The 25,669-nt window shown below is 48.4% G+C and overlaps 1 protein-coding gene across 1 annotated transcript in view; it reads left to right on the forward strand.

Moving 5' to 3' along the window:
- The window catches only part of EPC2 (enhancer of polycomb homolog 2), a 257,740-nt gene that overhangs the window by 102,496 nt on the left and 129,575 nt on the right, over positions 1-25,669 (forward strand). The window contains exon 2 of the mRNA XM_063933750.1: positions 12,305-12,464. Coding sequence (XP_063789820.1) covers positions 12,305-12,464 — 160 coding nt within the window. The remainder of the gene's footprint in view (positions 1-12,304; positions 12,465-25,669) is intronic.

The following is a 25,669-nucleotide window of genomic DNA, read 5'->3' on the forward strand; positions in this document are numbered from 1 at the left end:
CATATGTATGTAGCAGTGTTACAAAGGCAAACAATGCAAAAGATTTCTGTACAAATATGCAAGATAGTGGTGATTACTAATTGAAAACAGTTTTGTAGATATTACCCATTAATATGTCCACAACAGTGCAAAATAGAAAAAAGTAGGAGAGAATGTTTGGAAAAGTAAAGCCTGTGCCGTTATTTGAGCTGGAATCTGCCCTTATTTGTCAGTAGAAATTGGACAGGGAATGAGGGTTGCAGTAGCTCAGCCACAATAGAATAACAATTAGTGCAGCATCTGCTGTCCAGGGTGCATGACACAGTGCAGGGTGATATCAGTGGGAACCCATCTGATAGGGGAGAGAGAAAAGTAGAGTCCTGGGTACTTTGAGTTCTGGACTATTTCTACTCCAAACGAGGGAGAGTGAGATTCCGCGCAGACTTGATCCCAGAGGATCTTTGTGTGTGTGTTGCAATATATCAAACCAACAAAAAGATAGCAGGATTTATTCACTAGCATAGCTCAGCTGTGGTGGTGCTTCGGTGAGTCATACAATATAATGAATGTCAGGAGGAGAAAAGAAGATGACTCTTTTTGCCGCTGCACTCTTTAAACTTGTGTTTTTATTGCTATTAAACATAGTATCTTTATTGATATGCATTAAAAGCGATCATTCTTTCTGCTTGTTAGAGAGTGATACTTATGATAAATGATAGAGATTGGGTATATACTGTACATACATCAAATAACATTCAAATGACGATTTCAGTAATTTTTAAATTACAATAGTACAAGGTTTGTACAAAAGTAAAGAATATAACTAAGGTGGTTCCGGTATGAATGGTCGACCATGTTATGGTCGACAGTCATTAGGTCGACCACTATTGGTCGACATTGACATGGACACATGATCGACACATGAAAATGGTAAACACATGAAAGGTCGACACATGAAAAGGTCGACATGAGTTTTTTTAACTTTTTTTGGTGTCGTTTTTTGCGTGAAGTGACTGGGAACCCCAATTAGTGCACCGCGTCCCCTCGCATGGCCATGCTTCGGGCATGGTGTCTTCGCTCCGCTACCGCTTCGCTCGGCACAGATTACCGTTCCAATCGTAGTCCACGTGGATCGTAAAGTATGGAAAAGTTCCCCAAAAGAAAAAAAAGTAAAAAAACTCATGTCGACCATTTCATGTGGCGACCATTTTCATGTGTCGACCATGTATCCATGTCGACCATGTCAATGTCGACCAATAGTGGTCGACCTAATAACTGTCAACCATAACATGGTCGACCATGTGAACGGATACCAACTAAGGTATGCATCAGCCAATATTGTAAGCGTTTCTCAATAGTGCATAGGGTACTATCCTGCTAATCACGGTTTCTCTTACGTCCTAGAGGAAGCTGGGGACTCCAAAAAGACCATGGGGTATAGACGGGATTCGCAGGAGACATGGGCACACTATAAGACTTTTACTGGGTGTGAACTGGCTCCTCCCTCTATGCCCCTCCTCCAGACCTCAAGTTAGATTCTGTGCCCAGGAGAGACTGGACACACACTAGGGGAGCTCTACTGAGTTTCTCTGGAAAAGACTTTGTTAGGTTTTTTATTTTCAGAGAGTCCTGCTGGCTACAGGCTCCCTGCTTTGTGGGAGTGAGGGGAGAGAAGTCAGACCTACTTCTTCTGAGTTAAGGGCTCTGCTTCTTAGGCTACTGGACACCATTAGCTCCAGAGGGTTCGATCACTTGGTTCGCCTAGCTGCTTGCTCCCGGAGCTGCGCCGTCACCCCCTCACAGAAGCCAGAAGAGAGAAGCCGGGTGAGTATGCAGAAGGCAGAAGACTTCAGTAACAGAGGTACAGCGCAGTGGTCGCACTGCGCTCCATGCTCCCACACACCAACGGCACTCACAGGGTGCAGGGAGCTGGGGGGGAGCTCCCTGGGCAGCAATGTTACTGAGGTTTTTTTAACTGGCAAACCAGCATATTGAAGGTGCCTGGGCACTATGTATGAGACCCCCGCCAGTATAAAATGTTAAATTTGAGCGGGACTACAGCGCGCCGGGAAGGGGCGGGGCTTAGCCGCACAGCTTACCAGCGCCATTTTCTCTCTTCACAGTGCATGTAGAGATGCTGGCCCGGACCTCCACTCTCCTTACAAGTACTGGGAGCAAAACGGGGGGGGACAGTAAATTGGTGCTATACAATACAGCGCAGATATCATATATTATTTTTTTGGTAGTATATGGGCACTGGGGTGTGAGCTGGCATACTCCCTCTGTGTTCTCTACAGGCTTCCCTGTGGGTCTGTCCCCTTTGGCCAGTGTGAGTGGGTGAGTGTCGGTACCGTGTGTCGACATGTCTAAGTGCTCCTCCCTGGAGGAAGTTACTGGGGGCGCAGAGAAGGATTTGGGAGTGACTGTCGGCACAGCCGACTGCTGATTGGGTGAATATGTTGAGTACATTGAATGCAAATGTGGTGTTATTGTCTAAGAGGCTGGATAAATCTGATTCTCAGACACAAACTTGGAGAAAATTCATGGAGGACGCCTTGTCTCAGGTACAGACCCCCTCAGGGTCACAGAAACGTTCCTTTACCCAGATGGCAGATACAGATACCGACACGGACTCTGATTCCAGTGTCGACTTTAGTGAGGCCACTTTACATCCAAAATTGGTAAAGAGTATTCAGTACATGATTGTGGCTATTAAAGATGTTTTACATATTTCTGAGGAACCTCCTGTTTTAGATTTTTTTGTTTATTTAAGGGGAAAAAGCCTGAGGTGAAGTTTCCACCCTCTCATGAACTGAACGCTCTTTGTGAAAAGGCTTGGGAGTCGCCTGACAAAAGGTGTCAGATTCCCAAGAGAATTTTTATGGCATATCCTTTCCCCTCTGACGACAGGGAGAAGTGGGAGTCATCTCCCAATGTGGACAAGGCTCTGTCCTGACTGTCCAAAGAAGTGGCGCTTCCGTCTCCTGACACGGCTGCCCTCAAGGATCCTGTGGATCGCAAGCAGGAAACGACACTAAAGGCCATTTATGCCACTACGGGTGCTCTCCTCAGGCCTGCCGTGGCGTCGGCGTGGGTGAGTAGTGCTATTGCTAAGTGGGCTGATAATTTGGCATCTGACCCTGGATACCCTTGATAAGGATAACATTCTTTTGACTCTTGGTTATATCCGGGACGCTGCAGCTTACGTAAAGGATGCGGTGAGGGATATTGGCCTCTTGGGATCAAGGGCCAATGCCATGGCAGTCTCGGCCAGATGGGCGCTGTGGATTCATCAATGGAATGCTGATGCCGACTCCAAGAAAGCTATGGAAACTCTCCCTTTTAAAGGTAGTACTTGTTTGCTGACGGCCTTGCTAACCTGGTGTCTACCGCTACTGCGGGTAAGTCCTCTTTTCTTCCTTATGTTCCCGCACAACAGAAAAAGGCGCCCCATTATCAGATGCAGTCCTTTCGGCCTAATAAATACAAAAAAGGAAGGGGCTCGTTCTTCCTCGCTTCAAAAGGTAGAGGAAGGGGAAAAAGGTCGCCTGCTGTGTCTGGCGCCCAGGACCAAAAGTCCCCCGCCTCTGCCAAGTCCACCGCATGACGCTGGGGCTCCCCTACGGGAGTCTGTGCCGGTGGGGGCCAGTCTCCGACTCTTCAGTCAGGTCTGGTTTCAATCGGGCCTAGATCCTTGGGTCTTAGACATAGTGTCCCAGAGGTACAAACTGGAGTTTCAGGAGATCCCCCCCGCCGATTTTTTAAATCGGCCTTGCCAGTTTCTATTCCAGAAAGGGAAGTAGTAAATGCTGCGATACAAAAGCTGTGTCAACAGAGGGTCATTGTCCCGGTTCCCCCGTCCCAACGGGTGGAAGGGTTCTATTCGAGCCTCTTTGTCGTGCCAAAGCCGGACGGCTCGGTCAGGCCGATCCTGAACCTAAAATCCCTCAATCCGTACTTGAAAACTTTCAAGTTCAAGATGGAATCTCTTCGAGCTGTGATCTCCAGCCTAGAAGGGGGGGATTTTATGGCGTCAGTCGACATAAAAGATGCCTACTTACACGTCCCAATATATCCTTCTCATCAGGCTTTCCTGAGATTTGCGGTGCAGAATTGCCATTACCAATTTCAGACGTTGCCGTTTGAGCTTTCCACGGCCCCGAGGGTCTTAACCAAAGTGATGGCGGAAATGATGGTACTCCTACGCAAGCAGGGTGTCACAATTATCCCATACTTGGACGATCTCCTGATAAAGGCGAGATCAAAAGAGCAGTTGCTAAGAAATGTGGAACTCTCCCTGACTGTTCTGCAACATCATGGTTGGATTCTAAATTTGCCAAAGTCTCAGTTGATCCCGACAACTCGGCTGCCCTTCTTGGGCATGATCCTAGACACAGAACTACAGAGAGTGTTTCTCTGACGTCCTAGTGGATGCTGGGGACTCCGTAAGGACCATGGGGAATAGCGGCTCCGCAGGAGACTGGGCACAGCTAAGAAAGATTTAGGACTACCTGGTGTGCACTGGCTCCTCCCACTATGACCCTCCTCCAGACTTCAGTTAGAATCCTGTGCCCGGCTGAGCTGGATGCACACTAGGGGCTCTCCTGAGCTCCTAGAGAGAGAGTTTATTTTAGGTTTTTTATTTTACAGTGAGATCTGCTGGCAACAGACTCACTGCAGCGAGGGACTAAGGGGAGAAGAAGCGAACCTACCTAACTGGTGGTAGCTTGGGCTTCTTAGGCTACTGGACACCATTATCTCCAGAGGGATCGATCGCATGGAACCGGCCATTGATGTTCGGTCCCGGAGCCGCGCCGCCGGCCCCCTTACAGAGCCAGAAGCAAGAAGAATCCGGAAAATCGGCGGCAGAAGACATCAGTCTTCACCAAGGTAGCGCACAGCACTGCAGCTGTGCGCCATTGCTCCTCATACACACTTCACACTCCGGTCACTGAGGGTGCAGGGCGCTGGGAGGGGGGGGGGCGCCCTGAGAAGCAATAAATACACCTTGGCTGGCAAATATATCACAATATATAGCCCCAGAGGCTATATATGTGATAAATACCCCTGCCAGAATCCATAAAAAAGCGGGAGAAAAGTCTGCCGAAAAAGGGGCTGGGCTATCTCCCTCAGCACACTGGCGCCATTTCTCCTTCACAGCTCCGCTGGAAGGAAGCTCCCTGGCTCTTCCCTGCAGTCTACACTACAGAAAAGGGTAAAAAAGAGAGGGGGGGGCACTAAATTTAGGCGCAATATACATATAGCCGCTATAAGGGGATATAATTTAGTTAATCCCTGATTTATATAGCGCTCTGGTGTGTGCTGGCATACTCTCTCTCTGTCTCCCCAAAGGGCTTTGTGGGGTCCTGTCCTCAGTCAGAGCATTCCCTGTGTGTGTGCGGTGTGTCGGTACGGCTGTGTCGACATGTTTGATGAGGAGACTTATGTGGAGGAGGAGCAGGTGCCTATAAATGTGTTGTCACCCCCTGCGGGGCAGACACCGGAGTGGATGGACTTGTGGAAGGAATTACGCGAAAGTGTCGACTCCTTACATAAAAAAATTTGACGACATGCCAAATGCGGGGCAGCCGGCTTCTCAGCCCGTGCCTGCCCAGACGTCTCAAAAGTCATCAGGGGCTCTAAAACGCCCGCTACCTCAGATGGCAGACACAGATGTCGACACGGATACTGATACCAGTGTCGACGACGAAGAGACTAATGTAATGTCCAATAGGGCCACTTGTTATATGATTGAGGCAATGAAAAATGTTTTACACATTTCTGAGGTGACCCCAGGTACCACAAAAAAGGGTATTATGTTTGGGGAGAAAAAACTACCAGTAGTTTTTCCCCCTTCTGAAGAATTGAATGAAGTGTGTGAACTAGCGTGGGCTTCCCCCGATAAAAAATTGGTAATTTCAAAAAAATTACTAATGGCGTACCCTTTCCCGCCAGAGGATAGGTCACGTTGGGAAACACCCCCTAGGGTGGATAAAGCACTTACGCGCTTATCAAAAAAGGTGGCACTGCCGTCCCAGGATACGGCCGCCCTAAAGGAACCTGCTGACAGAAAGCAGGAGGCTCTCCAGAAAGCTATATATACACACACACTGGTATTATACTGAGACCAGCTATTGCCTCAGCATGGATGTGCAGTGCTGCAGCTGCATGGTCAGACTCCCTGTCAGAAAACATTGACACCCTAGACAGGGACACTATATTGCTAAACGTAGAGCATATTAAAGACGCTGTCTTTTACATAAGAGATGCACAGAGGGATATTTGCCGGCTGGCATCAAAAATAAGTGCACTGTCCATTTGTGCCAGGAGAGGGTTATGGACCCGGCAGTGGACAGGTGATGCAGATTCTAAAAGGCACATGGGGAAGTTTTGCCTTATAAGGGTGAGTAGTTGTTCGGGGATGGTCTTTCAGACTTAGTGTCCACAGCAACAGCTGGGAAGTCAGCATTTTTGCCACATGTCCCCTCACAACCAAAGAGAGCACCGTATTATCAGGTGCAGTCCTTTCGCCCCCAAAAGAGCAGACGGGGTAGAGGCGCGTCCTTTCTGCCCAGAGGCAGAGGTAGGGGAAAAAAGCTGCAGCATACAGCCACTTCCCAGGAACAAAAGTCCTCCCCCGCTTCTTCTGCTAAGTCCCCTGCATGACGCAGGTACGGTGGGGGGTCGTCTCAAAAACTTCAGCAATCAGTGGGCTCACTCACAGGTAGATCCCTGGATCCTTCAAGTGGTATCTCAGGGGTACAGGCTGGAATTCGAGACACACCCCCCCCCCCCCCCCCGCCGTTTCTGGGTGTGGCCAGTTAAAATGGGACGTGATACACATATGCCCCCAATAGTGCGGTACCAGATCCACAATTGCCCCCACAGTGCCAGGTATACAAATGCCCCTCACAGTGCCAGGTATACAGATGTCCCCACAGTGCCAGGTATACAGATGTCCCCACAGTGCCAGGTATACAAATGCCCCTCACAGTGCCAGGTATACAGATGCCCTGCCCTGCCCCCCCCCCCCCACCCCCTCTGTGCTGCTTACCGCGCTGTTTTCGGCAGGACACGGAGGAGAGCGCGGCTATGTTGGGCGGCGGCGGCATGTAGGACTTGAAACCAGCCGCCGGTTCGAGAGCCAGTCAGAGCTCGCGGACCGGCAGCCGCGGCTTCTGATTGGCTGCCGGTCCGCGAGCTCTGATTGGCTCACGAACCGGCGGCTGGTTTCAAGTCATACACGCCGCCGCTCCCACCCGACAGCTGCGCTCTCCTCCCTGTTCTGACAGCTGAGACACGCTGCCGCTGGACTGAGCGGCAGCGTGTCTCACTGACACAAGCTGGTGGGCCGGACCAAACGGCTTCTCGGGCCCCCACCCCTGAGTTATACAGTACAACAATGTATAGATGTAACATGTATAAAGATCATTTGTTTAGTATCCATAAAGCACACTTAGCTCTGATAACAAATTATATTTATTATCTTTCTATAGGCTTAATTCATTTGTTTATCGCGCCCGATCTCGATCAGGCTTGGATGGTGGTCACATTGTGTGTGTGTGTGTGTGTGTGTGTGTGTGTGTGTGTGTGTATGTGGGTTTGTTTGTTTTTTGGAAGGATGGGTGTTTGTATAAAGGTTGTCATAGTGGTTAGTGTGACTGCCACAGCACTAAGGTCATCAGTACAGATCCTGGTCATAGCCAATGTGTGTGGAGTTAGTATGTTCCCCTTTTGTGTATATATGGGTTTCCAAAAGATTCTTTGGTTTCCTCCCACATTCCAAAAACATACGGCTGGATTAATTGGCTGCTCTCAAACAAATGAACAATAGTGTATAGTGCTCCACTGAGGCAGGGACTGGTGTGAATTACTGAAATATTCTCTGTAAAGTGCTGCATAATATGCATTCACTATATATATGTTAATAATATAAAGCAGCGTTTTTCTACCGCTGTGCCGCGGCACACTAGTGTGCAGCCAGTGGTTGTCAAGTGTGCCGTGGTGTCAGCGGCGTCAGAGCTGCCTTCAGTTCAACAGACTGTCCGGGCAGCGCTAGGCTCTCCTAGGCGGCTCAGGCACGCCGCGGCCGTGAACTATGGAGACGCAGCAGCGTGTTCTGCAGCAGTCCTGGCCTGACGAGCGTGCACACTGGGATGACGCAGGAGTCAGGTGCTGCCTGAGATGACAGGAAGAGCCGGCATTGTGCAACACACACAGGCGGCCACCTCACCACGTGACCAGTTTCCTGCATTCCAGCCCGGCCAGGGATCCACGCGGCTTCCAGTCTACCTGGTCACCGTGGCAATGGCCAGGCTCTGTTACCGCCTGACGTCACACTAGTCACACACTGTGTACATGGGGGCCTGGGGTTACTGTGTCACCTGCACCCCGGGAGTACCCTCCAACCCTGCACTCCTGTGCCATGTCCCCTATATATATCTGTAATAAAGGTATCAGTCATCCATGGTCCATAGGCTGCAATGAGTGACAGTTGCATTGCAGACACTGCTGGCCTATACAAGTCCTTTTTTTCTATATTAATCAATATTGCTTACATGTCTGTGGTTGCTGTAAGGTTAGATACACACATGGATTTGCATGTAATGGCAATATAATGTTGCAGACAAGGAAAAAAGTATGTGAGAGGAATTGTGCCTTCCCTGCCACAGAGCTTACACTGTAATTGTTTTACTATGGGGAGCAATGTGAATTTTTTGTTTTCTGTGAGGGACAGTTAATATAATTGTTTTTTTTTTCTGGGGGGGGGGGCAGGGCAATGTGTGTGGTTATATTTCCCGTGGGGGACAGTGGTGTGCCTTGGCAATTTTATAAACTTTTCAGTGTGCCACGATTTGAAAAAGGTTGAAAATCACTGATATAAAGCATAAGTTCACTCACAAAGTAAGAAAGGCTACACAGTTTTATTGAAATGTAGTTTGTTTGTTATTTACCCAGGTACTTCAAAACAAGATCAATCACATCAGGCCATTTCCCTCTTTAATGTGACCTGGCAGCTAAGCTCCTACTGGCAAAATCTTTACATTATACGGTTCAAACCTGTAAAAGGCCAATCAGTCCCGGCCACATTTGCCGACGTTCAATCTACCTACTCAATCCCTGCCTTTTATCAATTTCAGTATATTCAAATTGAGTTTTGTTAATTCTCAATATCCAATCAACAAATCCCGACCGCTCTCCCAATTTGAACTCCTACGTTCCCACTCCAAGGGCCAAAAGGACATTTCTGTCTTATATCACTCTCTCTTGACACCTACTACCCCTGAAAAAGAACCACATGAGTTAGCCTGGGAAGCAGATCTCTTGACCCCTGTTGATGACAAGGAATGGTCAACCATCAGGTCTAGAGTAGCTAAAGCATCTCTTAGTGTAGCCATCAGGGAAACCTGTTACAAAGTATACTAGATGGTACTTGGTACCATCTAAGCTTCATGCCATTTTTCCTTCATCCTCGGCTCTTTGCTGGAGGAACTGTGGGGATGCAGGCACATTTTTTCATACCTGTGGTCTTGTCCAATAAACAAGGCTTCTGGACACTTGTATTGGCATTACTATCTAGGATTCTGGCTACACCCATAACGGGCGATGTCACAGTGGGATAACTTAAGGCCCCACTCCGTACTGTCGATAAATATCAGGATAAGATAATTATTCATGTCTGTAATGCTGCTTAAATCCCTGATCGCTAAGAACTGGAAATCCCCAACTGCACCATCACTGACTGCCTTTCATGCCGGTATCCATCTATGGAATACAGAACGAGCTTACAAAACAGTCCGTTGTCTGCTTTCTATAACATATAGGCCCCTTGGTATATCTTTTGTTCTTCCCCTCTCCCTGGACTATTCTGATGTCCACTCCTGTATTTTTTTTTTTCTTTGGTTTTTTTTCTTCTTTTTTTTATTTTTAATTCTTTGGAATTTGTATTTTGTTGGTACAAGTTATAATGACCCAGCGGTTCTCCAGTTCTTAGTCGGCCAGGGGTTCTGTAACCGGGTTCTAGATTATTCTTATTCATTTCCCGATGCCAATATTTTTAATACACTGTGTTTTTTATGTCTTTGCTACTGGTCTTTGTATGACTTTTTGCTGATATCTGTAGTGTACTGTTTTGTACTTCTGTATCAAAAATTGGATTCTATACTAAAAATAAAAATCATTAAAAACAGGCAGTTTTTTTGGGGGGGAAAAGTGAAATACAAAGCCTAAAATACCTTTCTAGCATAATTGTGCACACCCTTTCATTGTGGGGCATTGACAATGTAATGTTACAAGGTAATCAGTATACACCTGCAAGTTTTTGTTGGGATTGTGGTTAACCCAAATGAGCTGTAAAGCCCCATACACACCACCCAATACCCGCTGAAGCCAGTATTGTCGGTGGCGGGGTAGCCGGCATCGGCAAGTGCATACACACTTGCCGATGTGGCCGGGACAGGCAGCGACGGCGGGGGATGGGGGGGGGGATGACGGCAGCATGGCTGTCATTAACAAAGACATCCCTCATCCGTGCATGTTTGGACGAGGGAGGTGGTCGTTAACGACGTGCGGGTGCGTGCGTCGGTAACAATAGTGAGTGTATACACTAGGCGATTTTGTAAACAATATTGTTCAGAAAGCCCTTTCTGAGCGATATTGTTCACAATATCGCCTAGTGTGTATGAGACGCTTTACTGTAGGTTTTCCTTGCACCTTTTTTGTTTATATATGACTGACAGATGTGGCTATAAATTCATTTTAACAGCAGTATCTTCAGTAAGACCCTTTTCAGACATACGTCAAAATCCCAGGTTTATCCAAGTGAACACGCATCAACTCGGGATTTTGGAATGTCTGAATGCAAACGACACAGGACTAAGCCCTAGGTCCACGACCCTGCTCCCGACCAGGGTCACGGAGCTGAGACCCGAGAATTTCCCAGATCTGATGTCTGAAGGGGCATTGGCAAGATTAGCGTGTCCCTCCAATAATAATAGAATGATCCAAAGCACATATCGAATACCTCTTTTCCACTGAAATCACGGGTCTGACCCAAGATTTAGAACACCGTTCAAAACCAGGTCAGACCTGGGACAGCCCTATTTGCACTGCGGTGCCGATCCGGGTTATTCCTAGATAGGCACCGTTCACATCACACTGGTGCAGTGCTGGCAGTAGAAGATGATGTAATCTCCTTGTCCTGTCAACAGGTCCCGATTTGGACGACTAGGGCTAGCCGTTTACACTGCAGCTCACCTGGGACCTTCCCAGGTAAAACCCTGCCAGGTATACAGAAAGGATTTTTGGGTAACTGGACCTTGGTGGACCCTTTCCATTGACTTGAATCCTGATTTGCTGTGCAATACCCAGGATTTTCAGGTCAGTGGAAAAGGGGTGTAGGTCAGGCAACCAATGTTTTCTTTCCTCAACCCCACTGAAAACCTTTGAAGTTACTCGTTCCAGACTGCTACATGAAATGTCTTGGTTGTTGAAGCTGCTCTTGTTCTTCTATTAGAATTGTCCACCTCCGGCATTCTTAGCAATGCAGATGCCCATTCCACTCCTGAGGGGAATTCAAATGTTATCGCACTCCCAATCGCCAGTCTAAAGTGACGGGACATCTCGGGGCTATGTTCAAATGCTCCACTTATCGTGCTGATCGCGCCCATTACATTCAGGTTTAGGTGTGCAATGCGAGTGTGAAAAGACCTGTTTACGCGCCCAAACGGGTCTCTTTTTACTCACATTTCAGCTTCGGGGGTAGCAAGCTAAAATGAACTTGTCGCGCCCGTCTGCAGCAACATTAGAATACTGCCGGTGGCCGCGATAGCGGGGTGGACGGAGATTTGAAGCCGGCCCTAGGAATCAAGTTGGTCGCTCTCACTCTCGTATTGCTCTCATTAATTGTTATTTCCTGTTTGGCCTTTTTATCAGTCTTACATGTACAGCGACTGATATGAAGGTGTGCCAGGGGTGCATCAGGGAAACTTGTGAATTTGGTAAAGCAATCTCTGGTCTTGAGTGATATGTGTACAATTTATGGCAGCCATGTTCTGTGTGCCTGATGTCAGTCCCTCCCCTTTTGGAAATGTGCTTTCTCCAGGTTGATTGAATGATTGATTGCTTATTTTGCTTTGTACAGGTGATTTATGTGGATCAATGAGTTACCACTTTGGTTTATTATCTCCCAATATAAAGATGTGTGATACATTTATTTGTACTCATTTCTTGCTTTGTAACCACTGTGAATTGGGATAAATGAGTGATAAACTTGCTTTCATTTGTACAGCTTCACTCTAAATTGTCTGTCCCTCTTCATTTGCAGGAACATCACTTACAGCGAGCTATCTCGGCGCAGCAAGTTTTTAGAGAAAAGAAAGAAAGCATGGTTATTCCCGTTCCTGAAGCCGAGAGCAATGTTCTCTACTACAGTCGCCTGTACAAAGGAGAATTTAAACAGCCCAAGCAGTTCATTCACATTCAACGTAAGTTCATCTGTTAAAGTGGCGGTGTGTGCTCCTTGTTAGCATTCAATTAGCCACACAAGCTGTATCTGTTGCTTGGAGCTGGATGAAGCACCTGCCCCTTAGAACAGGAAGCTGAGCTTCAATAACTGCTCTACAAGCATGACTGTTTCTGAATTAATGTACTTTTGTCTCCCTGCCCCCTCCACCTCTTACACTGAAAATATTCTTTTTAGAATCACCAATTTCCCTGTGATGTTCTATAGCAAACATATAATTGAGAAGCTTGTTAAACACCTTATACTCCGTACTCAGTATTTCTGTCACGACCTGTAGTAAATGTGAGTCATGAAGATCTGATTTAATTGTGTGTGTGTGGAACTTGGCTTCAAATATGACATCCCTGTCATTATAAAGAAAACATCTGGAAACTTACATAAATTAAACATCTTCATATGCTTGTCTTTCACTGATTCGGTACATGATCTTGAGCCCGTGTACGAGCTCATCCTATTGTAAATGTGTTACAGGTTGAGTATCCCATATCCAAATATTCCGTAAAAAGCGGAAATTGTTTGAATGAGAGTGAGATAGTGAAACCTTTGTTTTCTGATGACTCAATGTACACAAACTTTGTTTAATAAACGAAGTTATTACAAATATTGTATTAAATGACCTTCAGGCTGTGTGTATAAAGTGTATATGAAACATAAATGAATTGTGTGAATGTACACACACTTTGTTAAATGCACAAAGTTATAAAAAATATTGGCTAAAACTACCTTCAGGCTGTGTGTATAAGGTGTATATGAAACATAACGGCATTCTGTGCTTAGACTTTGGTCCCATCGCCATGATATCTCATTATGGTATGCTATTATTCCAAAATAAGAAAAAATCCGATATTCAAAATACTTCTGGTCCCAAGCATTTTGGATAAGGGATACTCAACCTCTAAACCAGGGCTGGCCAAACCGGTCCTCGAGATCTATCAACAGTTCATGTTTTCCAGGCCTCCTGGAGATCTGTAGAATTGTCAGTTAGGAATGAATGCAGCACATCTTAATTAGTAATGACTACACCTGTGCACCAGCTAGGTGGTCTGGAAAATGTGAACTGTTGGTAGATCTCGAGGACTGGTTTGGCCAGCCCTGCTCTAAACCATTGCACAAGTTGTATTTAAGGTATTTGCATGCCTTTTCTCTTGTTGGCAGTCTGAATTACTTTCTCTTATGTCCTAGAGGATGCTGGGGACTCCGTAAGGACCATGGGGTATAGACGGGCTCCGCAGGAGACATGGGCACTCTAAAGACTTTAGATGGGTGTGCACTGGCCCCTCCCTCTATGCCCCTCCTCCAGACCTCAGTTAGATCCTGTGCCCAGAGGAGACTGGGTGCACTGCAGGCGAGCTCTACTGAGTTTCTCTGTAAAATACTTTTTTGTTAGGTTTTTTATTTTCAGGGAGCACTGCTGGCAACAGGCTCCCTGCATCGTGGGACTGAGGAGAGAGAAGCAGACCTACTTAAATGATAGGCTCTGCTTCTTAGGCTACTGGACACCATTAGCTCCAGAGGGTCGGAACGCAGGTCTCACCCTCTCCGTTCGTCCCGCAGCCACGCCGCCGTCCTCTTCACAGAGCCGGAAGATAGAAGCCGGGTGAGTATGAGAAGAAAGAAGACTTCAAAGGCGGCTGAAGACTTCAGATCTTCAATGAGGTAACGCGCAGTGGTAACGCTGCGCGCCATTGCTCCCGCATTTACACACACTGGTGGCACTGTATGAGTGCAAGGCGCAGGGATGGGGGCGCCCTGGGCAGCAATTATGAAACCTCTAGGGAACTGGCATAGATATATACTGCGGATGCTGCATATTGCAAAACCCCCCGCCAGTATAAGGATTGGAGCGGGACCAAAGCCCGCCGTTGAGGGGGCGGAGCTTGATCCCTCAGCACTAACCAGCGCCATTTTCTCCACAGCACGCTGCAGAGAAGCTGGCTACCCGGACTCTCCCCTGCTGAACACATGGAGGGGGGGGGGGGGAACATTTATTTGGCGCAGTGAGTATATTCATACAAAAGCGCTGTACTGACTGGGATTTTATTCCAGTGTCCGGTGGCGCTGGGTGTGTGCTGGCATACTCTCTCTCTGTCTCTCCAAAGGGCCTTATTGGGGGACTGTCTCTCTCTCTCTCTCTCTCTGTCTCTCTCTATATATATATATATATATATATATATATATATATATCTCTAACGTCCTAAGTGGATGCTGGGGACTCCGTCAGGACCATGGGGAATAGCGGCTCCGCAGGAGACAGGGCACAGAAAGTAAAAGCTTTTGGACCTAGGTGGTGTGCACTGGCTCCTCCCCCTATGACCCTCCTCCAAGCCTCAGTTAGATCTTTGTGCCCGGCCGAGAAGGGTGCAATCTAGGTGGCTCTCCTGAGCTGCTTAGAAGTAAAAGTATACTTAGGTTTTTTTATTTTCAGTGAGTCCTGCTGGCAACAGGCTCACTGCAGCGTGGGACTAAGGGGAGAAGAAGCGAACTCACCTGCGTGCAGAGTGGATTGGGCTTCTTGGCTACTGGACATTAGCTCCAGAGGGACGATCACAGGCCCAGCCATGGATGGGTCCCGGAGCCGCGCCGCCGGCCCCCTTACAGATGCTGAAGCAAGAAGAGGTCCATAAATCGGCGGCAGAAGACTTTCCTGTCTTCATAAGGTAGCGCACAGCACTGCAGCTGTGCGCCATTGCTCTCAGCACACTTCACACTTCGGTCACTGAGGGTGCAGGGCGCTGGGGGGGGGCGCCCTGGGAAGCAATGAATTTACCTTATTTGGCAAAAAATACATCACATATAGCTCCTGGGCTATATGGATGTATTTAACCCCTGCCAGTTTTCCAGAAAAAAGCGGGAGAAGAGCCCGCCGAGAAGGGGGCGGGGCCTATCTCCTCAGCACACAGCGCCATTTTTCCCACACAGCTCCGCTGGTAGGAAGGCTCCCAGAATCTCCCCTGCATCCTGCACTACAGAAACAGGGTAAAAAAGAGAGGGGGGCACTTATTTGGCAAAATAACAGATATAAGCAGCTATAAGGGATAGACACTTATTGTAAGGTTGTCCCTATACATATATAGCGCTCTGGTGTGTGCTGGCAAACTCTCCCTCTGTCTCCCCAAGGGGCTAAGTGGGGTCCTGTCCTCTATCAGAGCATTCCCTGTGTGTGTGCTGGGTGTCGGTACGTGTGTGTCGACATGTATGAGGAGGAAAATGATGTGGAGGCGGAGCAATTGCCTATAATGGCGATGTCACCCCCTAGGGAGTCGACACCTGAATGGATGGCCGTAATTAAGGAATTACGTGACAGTGTCGGCACGTTACAAAAAACTGTTGACGACATGAGACAGCCGGCAGCTCAGTTAGTGCCTGTCCAGGCGTCTCAAACACCGTCAGGGGCTATAAAACGCCCGTTACCTCAGTGGGTCGACACGGACCCAGACACAGACACTGACTCCAGTGTCGACGGTGAAGAAACAAACGTATTTTCCAGTAGGGCCACACGTTACATGATCACGGCAATGAAGGAGGTTTTGCACATCTCTGATACTGCAAGTACCACGAAAAGGGGTATTATGTGGGGTGTGAAAAAACTACCCGTAGTTTTTCCTGAATCAGAGGAATTGAATGAAGTGTGTGATGAAGCGTGGGTTACCCCCGACAAAAAACTGCTAATTTCTAAAAAATTATTGGCACTATATCCCTTCCCACCAGAGGTTAGGGCTCGTTGGGAAACACCCCCTAGGGTAGATAAGGCGCTCACACGCTTATCAAAACAAGTGGCGTTACCGTATCCAGAAACGGCCGCCCTTAAGGAGCCAGCAGATAGGAGGCTGGAAAATATCCTTAAAAGTATATACACACATACTGGTGTTATACTGCGACCAGCAATCGCCTCAGCCTGGATGTGCAGTGCTGCGGTGGCGTGGTCGGACTCCCTGACTGAGAATATTGATACCCTGGATAGGGACAGTATTTTATTGACTATTGAGCAATTAAAAGATGCATTTTTATATATGCGAGATGCACAGAGAGATATTTGCACTCTGGCATCAAGAGTAAGTGCGCTGTCCATTTCTGCCAGAAGAGGGTTATGGACGCGACAGTGGTCAGGTGATGCGGATTCAAAACGGCACATGGAGGTATTGCCGTATAAAGGGGAGGAGTTATTTGGGGTCGGTCTATCAGACCTGGTAACCACGGCAACGGCTGGGAAATCCACATTTTTACCTCAAGTCACCTCTCAACAGAAAAAGACACCGTCTTTTCAGCATCAGTCCTTTCGTTCCCATAAAGGCAAGCGGACAAAAGGACAGTCATATCTGCCCCGGGGTAGAGGAAGGGGAAAAAGACTGCAGCAGACAGCTTCTTCCCAAGAACAGAAGCCCTCTTCCGCTTCTGCCAAGTCCTCAGCATGACGCTGGGTCCTTACAAGCAGACTCAGGTACGGTGGGAGGTCGTCTCAGAAATTTCAGCGCGCAGTGGGCTCACTCGCAAGTGAACCCCTGGATCCTGCAAGTAGTATCTCAGGGGTACAAATTGGAATTCGAGACGTCTCCCCCTCGCCGGTTCCTGAAGTCTGCTTTACCAATAGCTCCCTCCGACAGGGAGGCGGTATTGGGAGCCATTCACAAGCTGTACTCCCAACAGGTGATAATAAAAGTACCCCTCCTACAACAAGGGAAGGGATATTACTCCACACTGTTTGTGGTACCGAAACCAGACGGTTCGGTGAGACCGATTTTAAATCTAAAATCTTTGAACACTTATATCAAAAGGTTCAAATTCAAGATGGAATCACTCAGAGCAGTGATAGCGAACCTTGAAGAAGGGGACTATATGGTGTCTCTGGACATCAAGGATGCCTACCTCCATGTCCCGATTTGCCCTTCTCACCAAGGGTATCTCAGGTTCGTAATACAGAACTGTCATTATCAGTTTCAGACGCTGCCGTTTGGATTGTCCACGGCACCCCGGGTCTTTACCAAGGTAATGGCCGAAATGATGATTCTTCTTCGAAGAAAAGGCGTATTAATTATCCCTTACTTGGACTATCTCCTAATAAGGGCAAGGTCCAGAGAACAGTTAGAAGTCGGAGTAGCACTATCTCAAGAAGTACTACAACAGCACGGGTGGATTTTAAATATTCCAAAATCGCAGCTGATTCCGACGACACGTCTGCTGTTCCTAGGGATGATTCTGGACACAGTCCAGAAAAAGGTGTTTCTCCCGGAGGAGAAAGCCAGGGAGTTATCCGAGCTAGTCAGGAACCTCCTAAAACCAGGAAAGGTGTCAGTGCATCAATGCACAAGGGTCCTGGGAAAAATGGTGGCTTCTTACGAAGCGATTCCATTCGGCAGATTCCACGCAAGAATTTTTCAGTGGGATCTGCTGGACAAATGGTCCGGATCGCATCTTCAGATGCATCAGAAAATAACCCTGTCTCCAAGGACAAGGGTATCTCTTCTGTGGTGGCTGCAAAGTGCTCATCTCCTAGAGGGCCGCAGATTCGGCATTCAGGACTGGATCCTGGTGACCACGGATGCCAGCCTGAGAGGCTGGGGAGCAGTCACACAAGGAAGAAACTTCCAGGGAGTGTGGTCAAGCCTGGAGACTTCACTTCACATAAATATACTGGAACTAAGGGCAATTTACAATGCTCTAAGCCTAGCAAAGCCTCTGCTTCAGGGTCAGCCGGTGTTGATCCAGTCGGACAACATCACAGCAGTCGCCCACATAAACAGGCAGGGCGGCACAAGAAGCAGGAGGGCAATGACAGAAGCTGCAAGGATTCTGCAATGGGCGGAAAATCATGTGATAGCACTGTCAGCAGTGTTCATTCCGGGAGTGGACAACTGGGAAGCAGACTTCCTCAGCAGACACCACCTACACCCGGGAGAGTGGGGACTTCATCCGGAAGTCTTCCTCATGATTGTGAACCGTTGGGAAAAACCAAAGGTGGACATGATGGCGTCACGCCTCAACAAAAAACTAGACAGGTATTGCGCCAGGTCAAGAGACCCGCAGGCAATAGCTGTGGACGCTCTGGTAACACCTTGGGTGTTCCAGTCGGTGTATGTGTTCCCTCCTCTGCCTCTCTTACCCAAGGTACTGAGAATTATAAGACGGAGAGGAGTAAGAACTATACTAGTGGCTCCGGATTGGCCAAGAAGGACTTGGTACCTGGAACTTCAAGAGATGCTCACAGAGGACCCGTGGCCTCTGCCGCTAAGAAGAGACCTGCTTCAGCAGGGACCCTGTCTGTTCCAAGACTTACCGCGGCTGCGTTTGACGGCATGGCGGTTGAACGCCGGATTCTGAAGGAAAAAGGCATTCCAGATGAAGTTATTCCTACCCTGATTAAAGCTAGGAAGGATGTAACCGCACAGCATTATCACCGTATTTGGCGAAAATATGTTGCGTGGTGCGAGACCAAGAAGGCCCCGACAGAGGAATTTCAACTAGGTCGTTTCCTACATTTCCTGCAAACAGGACTGTCCATGGGCCTAAAGTTAGGGTCCATTAAGGTTCAAATTTCGGCCTTGTCGATTTTCTTTCAGAGAGAATTGGCTTCATTTCCTGAAGTTCAGACTTTTGTAAAAGGGGTACTGCATATACAGCCTCCCTTTGTGCCCCCAGTGGCACCTTGGGATCTCAATGTAGTTTTGGGATTCCTAAAATCACATTGGTTTGAGCCACTTGCCACGGTGGAAATAAAATATCTCACATGGAAAGTGGTAATGTTGTTGGCCCTGGCTTCTGGCCCTTACCTGATATTTCATTCGGATAGGGCGGAATTGAGGACTCGTCCTCAATTTCTTCCTAAGGTGGTTTCAGCGTTTCACCTAAACCAACCTATTGTGGTGCTTGCGGCTACTAGGGACTTGGAGGACTCCAAGTTGCTGGACGTAGTCAGGGCCCTGAAAATATATGTTTCCAGGACGGCTGGAGTCAGGAAATCTGACTCGCTGTTTATCCTGTATGCACCCAACAAGCTGGGTGCTCCTGCTTCTAAGCAGACTATTGCGCGTTGGATTTGTAGTACAATTCAGCTTGCACATTCTGTGGCAGGCCTGCCACAGCCAAAATCTGTAAAAGCCCATTCCACAAGGAAAGTGGGCTCATCTTGGGCGGCTGCCCGAGGGGTCTCGGCTTTACAACTTTGCCGAGCAGCTACTTGGTCAGGGGCAAACACGTTTGCTAAATTCTACAAATTTGATACCCTGGCTGAGGAGGACCTGGAGTTCTCTCATTCGGTGCTGCAGAGTCATCCGCACTCTCCCGCCCGTTTGGGAGCTTTGGTATAATCCCCATGGTCCTGACGGAGTCCCCAGCATCCACTTAGGACGTTAGAGAAAATAAGATTTTACTCACCGATAAATCGATTTCTCGTAGTCCGTAGTGGATGCTGGGCGCCCATCCCAAGTGCGGAGTGTCTGCAATACTTGTACATAGTTATTGTTAACAAAATCGGGTTTTTGTTGTAGTGAGCCATCTTTTCAGAGGCTCCTCTGTTATCATACTGTTAACTGGGTTCAGATCACAAGTTGTACGGTGTGATTGGTGTGGCTGGTATGAGTCTTACCCGGGATTCAAAATCCTTCCTTATTGTGTACGCTCGTCCGGGCACAGTATCCTAACTGAGGCTTGGAGGAGGGTCATAGGGGAAGGAGCCAGTGCACACCACCTAGGTCCAAAAGCTTTTACTTTTTGTGCCCTGTCTCCTGCGGAGCCGCTATTCCCCATGGTCCTGACGGAGTCCCCAGCATCCACTATGGACTACGAGAAATAGATTTATCGGTGAGTAAAATCTTATTATTTCTCTTACGTCCTAGAGGATGCTGGGGACTCCGTAAGGACCATGGGGTATAGACCGGCTCCGCAGGAGATAGGGCACCTAAAAAGAACTTTGACTATGGGTTTGCACTGGCTCCTCCCTCTATGCCCCTCCTCCAGACCTCAGTTAGATTCTGTGCCCAGAGGAGAAAGGGTACACTGCAGAGAGCTCTCCAGAGTTTTCTGTTTTAAAAGAATTTTGTTAGGTTTTTTATTTTCAGGGAGTCCTGTTGGCAACAGGCTCCCTGCATCGTGGGACTGAGGAGAGAGAAGCAGGGCTGGCTTTACGGTTGGGCTCTGTTTCTAGGCTACTGGACACCATTAGCTCCAGAGGGTGTCGGAACACAGGTCTCACCTGGGGTTCGTCCCGGAGCCGCGCCGCGGTCCTCCTCACAGATGCCGAAGATAGAAGCCGGGTGAGTATGAGAAGGCAGAAGACATCAGGCGGCAGAAGACATCAGATCTTTATGAGGTAAGGCGCGCAGCGGTAAGCTGCGCGCCATTGCTCCCACTATACACACACAGAGCAGCACTGAAGGGTGCAGGGCGCTGGGGGGAGCGCCCTGGGCAGCAATATTCCTCACTTCTGGGCATGTTAAGATGGATTAGGCTGCAGAGGCAGTAAATCCAAGAATCCCCCGCCATTTTAATAAAAAAAAGCACTGGAACCGAAGCCCGCCGTCGGGTGGGCGGGGCTTGATCCTCAGCACTAACCAGCGCCATTTTCTCCACAAAAGCTGCATACTGAACGCTGGCTCCCTGGTCTCTCCCCTGCTGAGCTTCACAGGCTGGAAAAAAGAGGAGGGGGGCACATTGGCGACGCAGTGAGTGGGAACTGGAATATTATTATATAAAATAGCGCTATCTGGTCATATTTTTCCACAGTGTTATTAAGCGCTGGGTGTGTGCTGGCATACTCTCTCTCTGTCTCTCCTAAGGGCCTGGTTGAGATTTTGTCCCCTTGTAGGTTAATCCCTGTGTGTGTGGGGTGTCGGTTCGTGGTGTCGACATGTCTGAAGCGGAAGGCTTCTCCAAGGAGGAGGTGGAGCAAATGAGTGGTGTCCCCGTCGGTTGTGCCGACTCCAGAATGGATGGACATGTGGCATATGTTGAATGCAAGTGTGGCATCTTTACATAAAAGGCTTGATAAGGCTGAATTAGGGGGGACATCAGGGGGTCAATCCTCGGATTGGACCGACTCACAGGGCCCGTCGGGGTCTCAAAAGCGTCCCTTAACACAAGACACTACTACCGACACGGATTCTGATTCCAGTGTTGATTATGACGAAGTAAGATTGCACCCTAGGGTGACTAAAACCATTCAGTGTATGATTGTGGCAATAAGGGATGTGTTGCATATTGAGGATGAACCCTCGGTCCCCGACACAAGGGTACACATGTTTAAGGAAAAGAAACAGATTATTAATTTTCCCACATCTCATGAATTAAATGATTTCTTTGGAAAAGCTTGGGAGACTCCGGAAAAGAGACCGCAGATCCCCAGAAGAATTTATATGGCATACCCCTTCCCTAAGCAGGACAGGGAGATTTGGGAATCACCCCCCACTGTGGACAAGGCCCTGATGCGCTTGTCCAAGAAAGTGGCGCTATTGTCTCCTGACACAGCGGCCCTTAAGGACCCTGCAGATCGCAGGCAAGAAACTACCTTAAAATTTATTTATTCTCATACGGGTGCTGTGCTAAGACCGGCAATTGCGTCGGCATGGGTGTGTAGCGCAATTGCAGCTTGGACAGACGAGCTGACAGGTCAATTTGAAAATATGGAAAAGGATACTATATTCTTAACTCTAGCCCATATTAAAGACGCAGTCTTATTTATGAGGGATGCTCAAAGGGACATTGGACTGCTAGCTTCTAGGGCCAATGCCATGTCTATCTCGGCGAGAAGATCCTTATGGACTCGCCAATGGACGGGTGATGCGGATTCCAAAAAACATATGGAAGTACTACCCTATAAGGGTGAGGTATTGTTTGGGGATGGGCTTACGGACCTGGTGTCCACAGCTACAGCAGGTAAATCAAATTTTTTACCATATATTCCCCAACAGCAAAAGAAAGTAACACCCTATCAGATGCAGTCCTTTCGGTCGCACAAGTCCAGAAGAGGTCGGTGATCCTCTTTCCTCGCCAGAGGTAAGGGCAGAGGCAAAAGAGCACCTGCTTCGGCAGGTGCCCAGGACCAAAAGTCCTCCCCGGCTGCTCCAAAACCCACATCATGACGCTGGGGCTCCCCTGAGGGAGTCCGCACCGGTGGGGGCACGTCTTCGACTTTTCAGTTTGGCCTGGGTCAGATCAGACCTGAATCCCTGGGTGTTGGAAATAGTTTCCCAGGGGTACAAACTGGAATTCGAGGAGGTGCCCCCGCGCCGATTTTTCAAATCGGCCCTACCAGCTTCCACATTGGAAAGGGATGTAGTGTTAGCTGCAATTCAAACGCTGTGTATACAGCAAGTGATAATCAAGGTTCCCCTGCACCAGCAGGGAAGAGGTTACTACTCAACCGTATTTGTGGTCCCGAAACCGGACGGTTCGGTCAGACCTATTTTGAATCTGAAATCTCTAAACCTGTACATAAAAAAGATTCAAATTCAAAATGGAATCACTCAGAGCGATAATAGCCAACATGGAGGAGGGGGAGTTTATGGTGTCTCTGGACATAAAGGATGCGTACCTTCATGTCCCCATATATGCCCCCCATCAGGAATACCTGAGATTCGCTGTACAGGATTGTCATTACCAATTTCAGACGTTGCCGTTTGGACTTTCCACGGCCCCGAGGATTTTCACCAAGATAATGGCGGAAATTATGGTGGTGCTGCGCAAGCATGGGGCAAGCATGGGGTCACAATTATCCCATACTTGGACGATCTCCTGATAAAAGCGAGATCAAGGGAGAAATTGCTGAGCAGTGTGGCACTCTCTCTGAGAGTGCTCCAGCAACACGGTTGTATTCTAAATCTACCGAAGTCACAGTTGATTCCGACAACTCGACTACAGTTCCTAGGTATGATACTGGATACGGAACAAATGAAGGTCTTCCTCCCAATAGAGAAAGCCCAGGACATCCAGAACATGGTCAGAGACCTGCTAAAACCGAAAAGGGTGTCAGTTCACCAATGCACTCGAGTTCTGGGAAAAATGGTGGCGGCCTACGAGGCCGTTCCCTTCGGAAGGTTTCATGCAAGGACTTTTCAATGAGACCTTCTGGACAAGTGGTCCGGGTCCCATCTGCACTTACATCGGAAAATAACTCTGTCCCCAGGGGCCAGAGTGTCTCTCCTGTGGTGGTTGCAAAGTGCTCACCTGTTGGAGGGTCGCCGGTTCGGAATTCAGGACTGGATCCTGGTTACCACGGACGCGAGCCTCCGAGGATGGGGAGCGGTCACACAGGGAAAAAACTTTCAGGGACTTTGGTCAGACCAGGAGTCCTGTCTACATATCAATGTGTTGGAACTCAGGGCCATTTACAACGCCCTTCGACAAGCGGAGAGTCTTCTTCGAAACCTACCGGTTCTGATTCAATCAGACAATGTCACAGCAGTGGCTCATGTGAACCGCCGAGGCGGGACAAGAAGCAGAGTCGCGATGGCGGAAACCACCAGGATTCTTTGCTGGCCGGAAAATCATGTAAGCGCTCTGTCGGCTGTCTTCATTCCGGGAGTGGACAACTGGGAAGCAGACTTCCTCAGCAGACACGATCTCCATCCATGAGAGTGGGGTCTTCATCAAGAAGTCTTTGCAGACATAACACGTCTTTGGGGAACTCCTCAAATAGACATGATGGCGTCACGCCTCAACAAAAAGCTTCGGAGGTATTGTGCCAGGTCTCGGGACCCTCAGGCAGTGGCAGTAGACGCTCTGATAACACCGTGGGTGTTCAAATCGGTCTACGTGTTTCCTCCTATTCCTCTCATCACAAAAGTGTTGAGGATCATAAGGCAAAGAAGAGTACAGACGATACTCATTGTCCCAGACTGGCCTCGAAGGGCCTGGTACTCAGATCTACAAGAGATGCTCACAGGAGATCCCTGGCCTCTTCCTCTGAGGGAAGACCTGTTGCAACAGGGGCCCTGTGTATTTCAGGACTTACTGCGGTTACGTTTGACGGCATGGCGGTTGAACGCCGAATCCTAGCGAAAAAGGGGATTCCGGAAGAGGTTATCCCCACTTTAACAAAGGCTAGGAAGGAGGTGACGGTTAAGCATTATCACCGTATCTGGCGAAAGTATGTGTCTTGGTGTGAGACCAAGAATGCACCTACGGAAGATTTTCATCTGGGTCGTTTTCTCCACTTCCTACAGACAGGAGTGGATATGGGCCTGAAATTAGGCTCTGTTAAGGTTCAGATTTCGGCCCTCTCGATTTTCTTTCAGAAGGAATTGGCTTCTCTTCCAGAAGTCCAGACGTTTGTAAAGGGAGTGCTACACATCCAGCCTCCTTTTGTGCCTCCAGTGGCACCGTGGGACCTCATCGTGGTTTTGCAGTTCCTAAAATCACACTGGTTTGAACCGCTTAACAAGGTTGAGTTGAAATTTCTTACTTGGAAGGTGGTCATGTTGTTGGCATCGGCAAGGCGAGTATCAGAATTGGCGGCTTTGTCACACAAAAGCCCCTACTTGATTTTTCATGTGGATCGAGCTGAATTGAGGACACGTCCGCAATTTTTGCCTAAGGTGGTTTCTTCATTCCATGTGAATCAACCTATTGTGGTGCCTGTGGCTGCAAGTGACCTGGAGGATTCCAGATCCCTGGACGTAGTCAGGGCCTTAAAGATTTATGTAGCCAGGATGGCTAGGATTAGGAAAACAGAGGCTCTGTTTGTCCTGTATGCGGCCAATAAGATTGGCGCACCTGCTTCGAAGCAGGCTATTGCTCGCTGGATCTGTAATACGATTCAGCAGGCTCACTCTACGGCTGGATTGCCGGTACCAAGTTCGGTTAAGGCCCATTCCAATAGGAAGGTGGGCTCTTCTTGGGCGGCTGCCCGAGGCGTCTCGGCATTACAACTTTGCCGAGCTGCGACGTGGTCGGGGTCAAACACTTTTGCTAAATTCTACAAGTTTGATACCCTGGCTGATGAGGACCTAGCGTTTGCTCAGTCGGTGCTGCAGAGTCATACGCACTCTCCCGCCCGATTGGATGCTTTGGTATAAACCCCATGGTCCTTACGGAGTCCCCAGCATCCTCAAGGACGTAATAGAAAATAAGATTTTAAACCTACCGGTAATCTATTTCTCCTAGTCCGTAGAGGATGCTGGGCGCCCGTCCCAGTGCGGAAACTCTGCAAGACTTGTATATAGTTGTTGCTTACATAAG

Source organism: Pseudophryne corroboree, chromosome 7, assembly GCF_028390025.1.
Source record: "Pseudophryne corroboree isolate aPseCor3 chromosome 7, aPseCor3.hap2, whole genome shotgun sequence".
NCBI lineage: Eukaryota > Metazoa > Chordata > Amphibia > Anura > Myobatrachidae > Pseudophryne > Pseudophryne corroboree.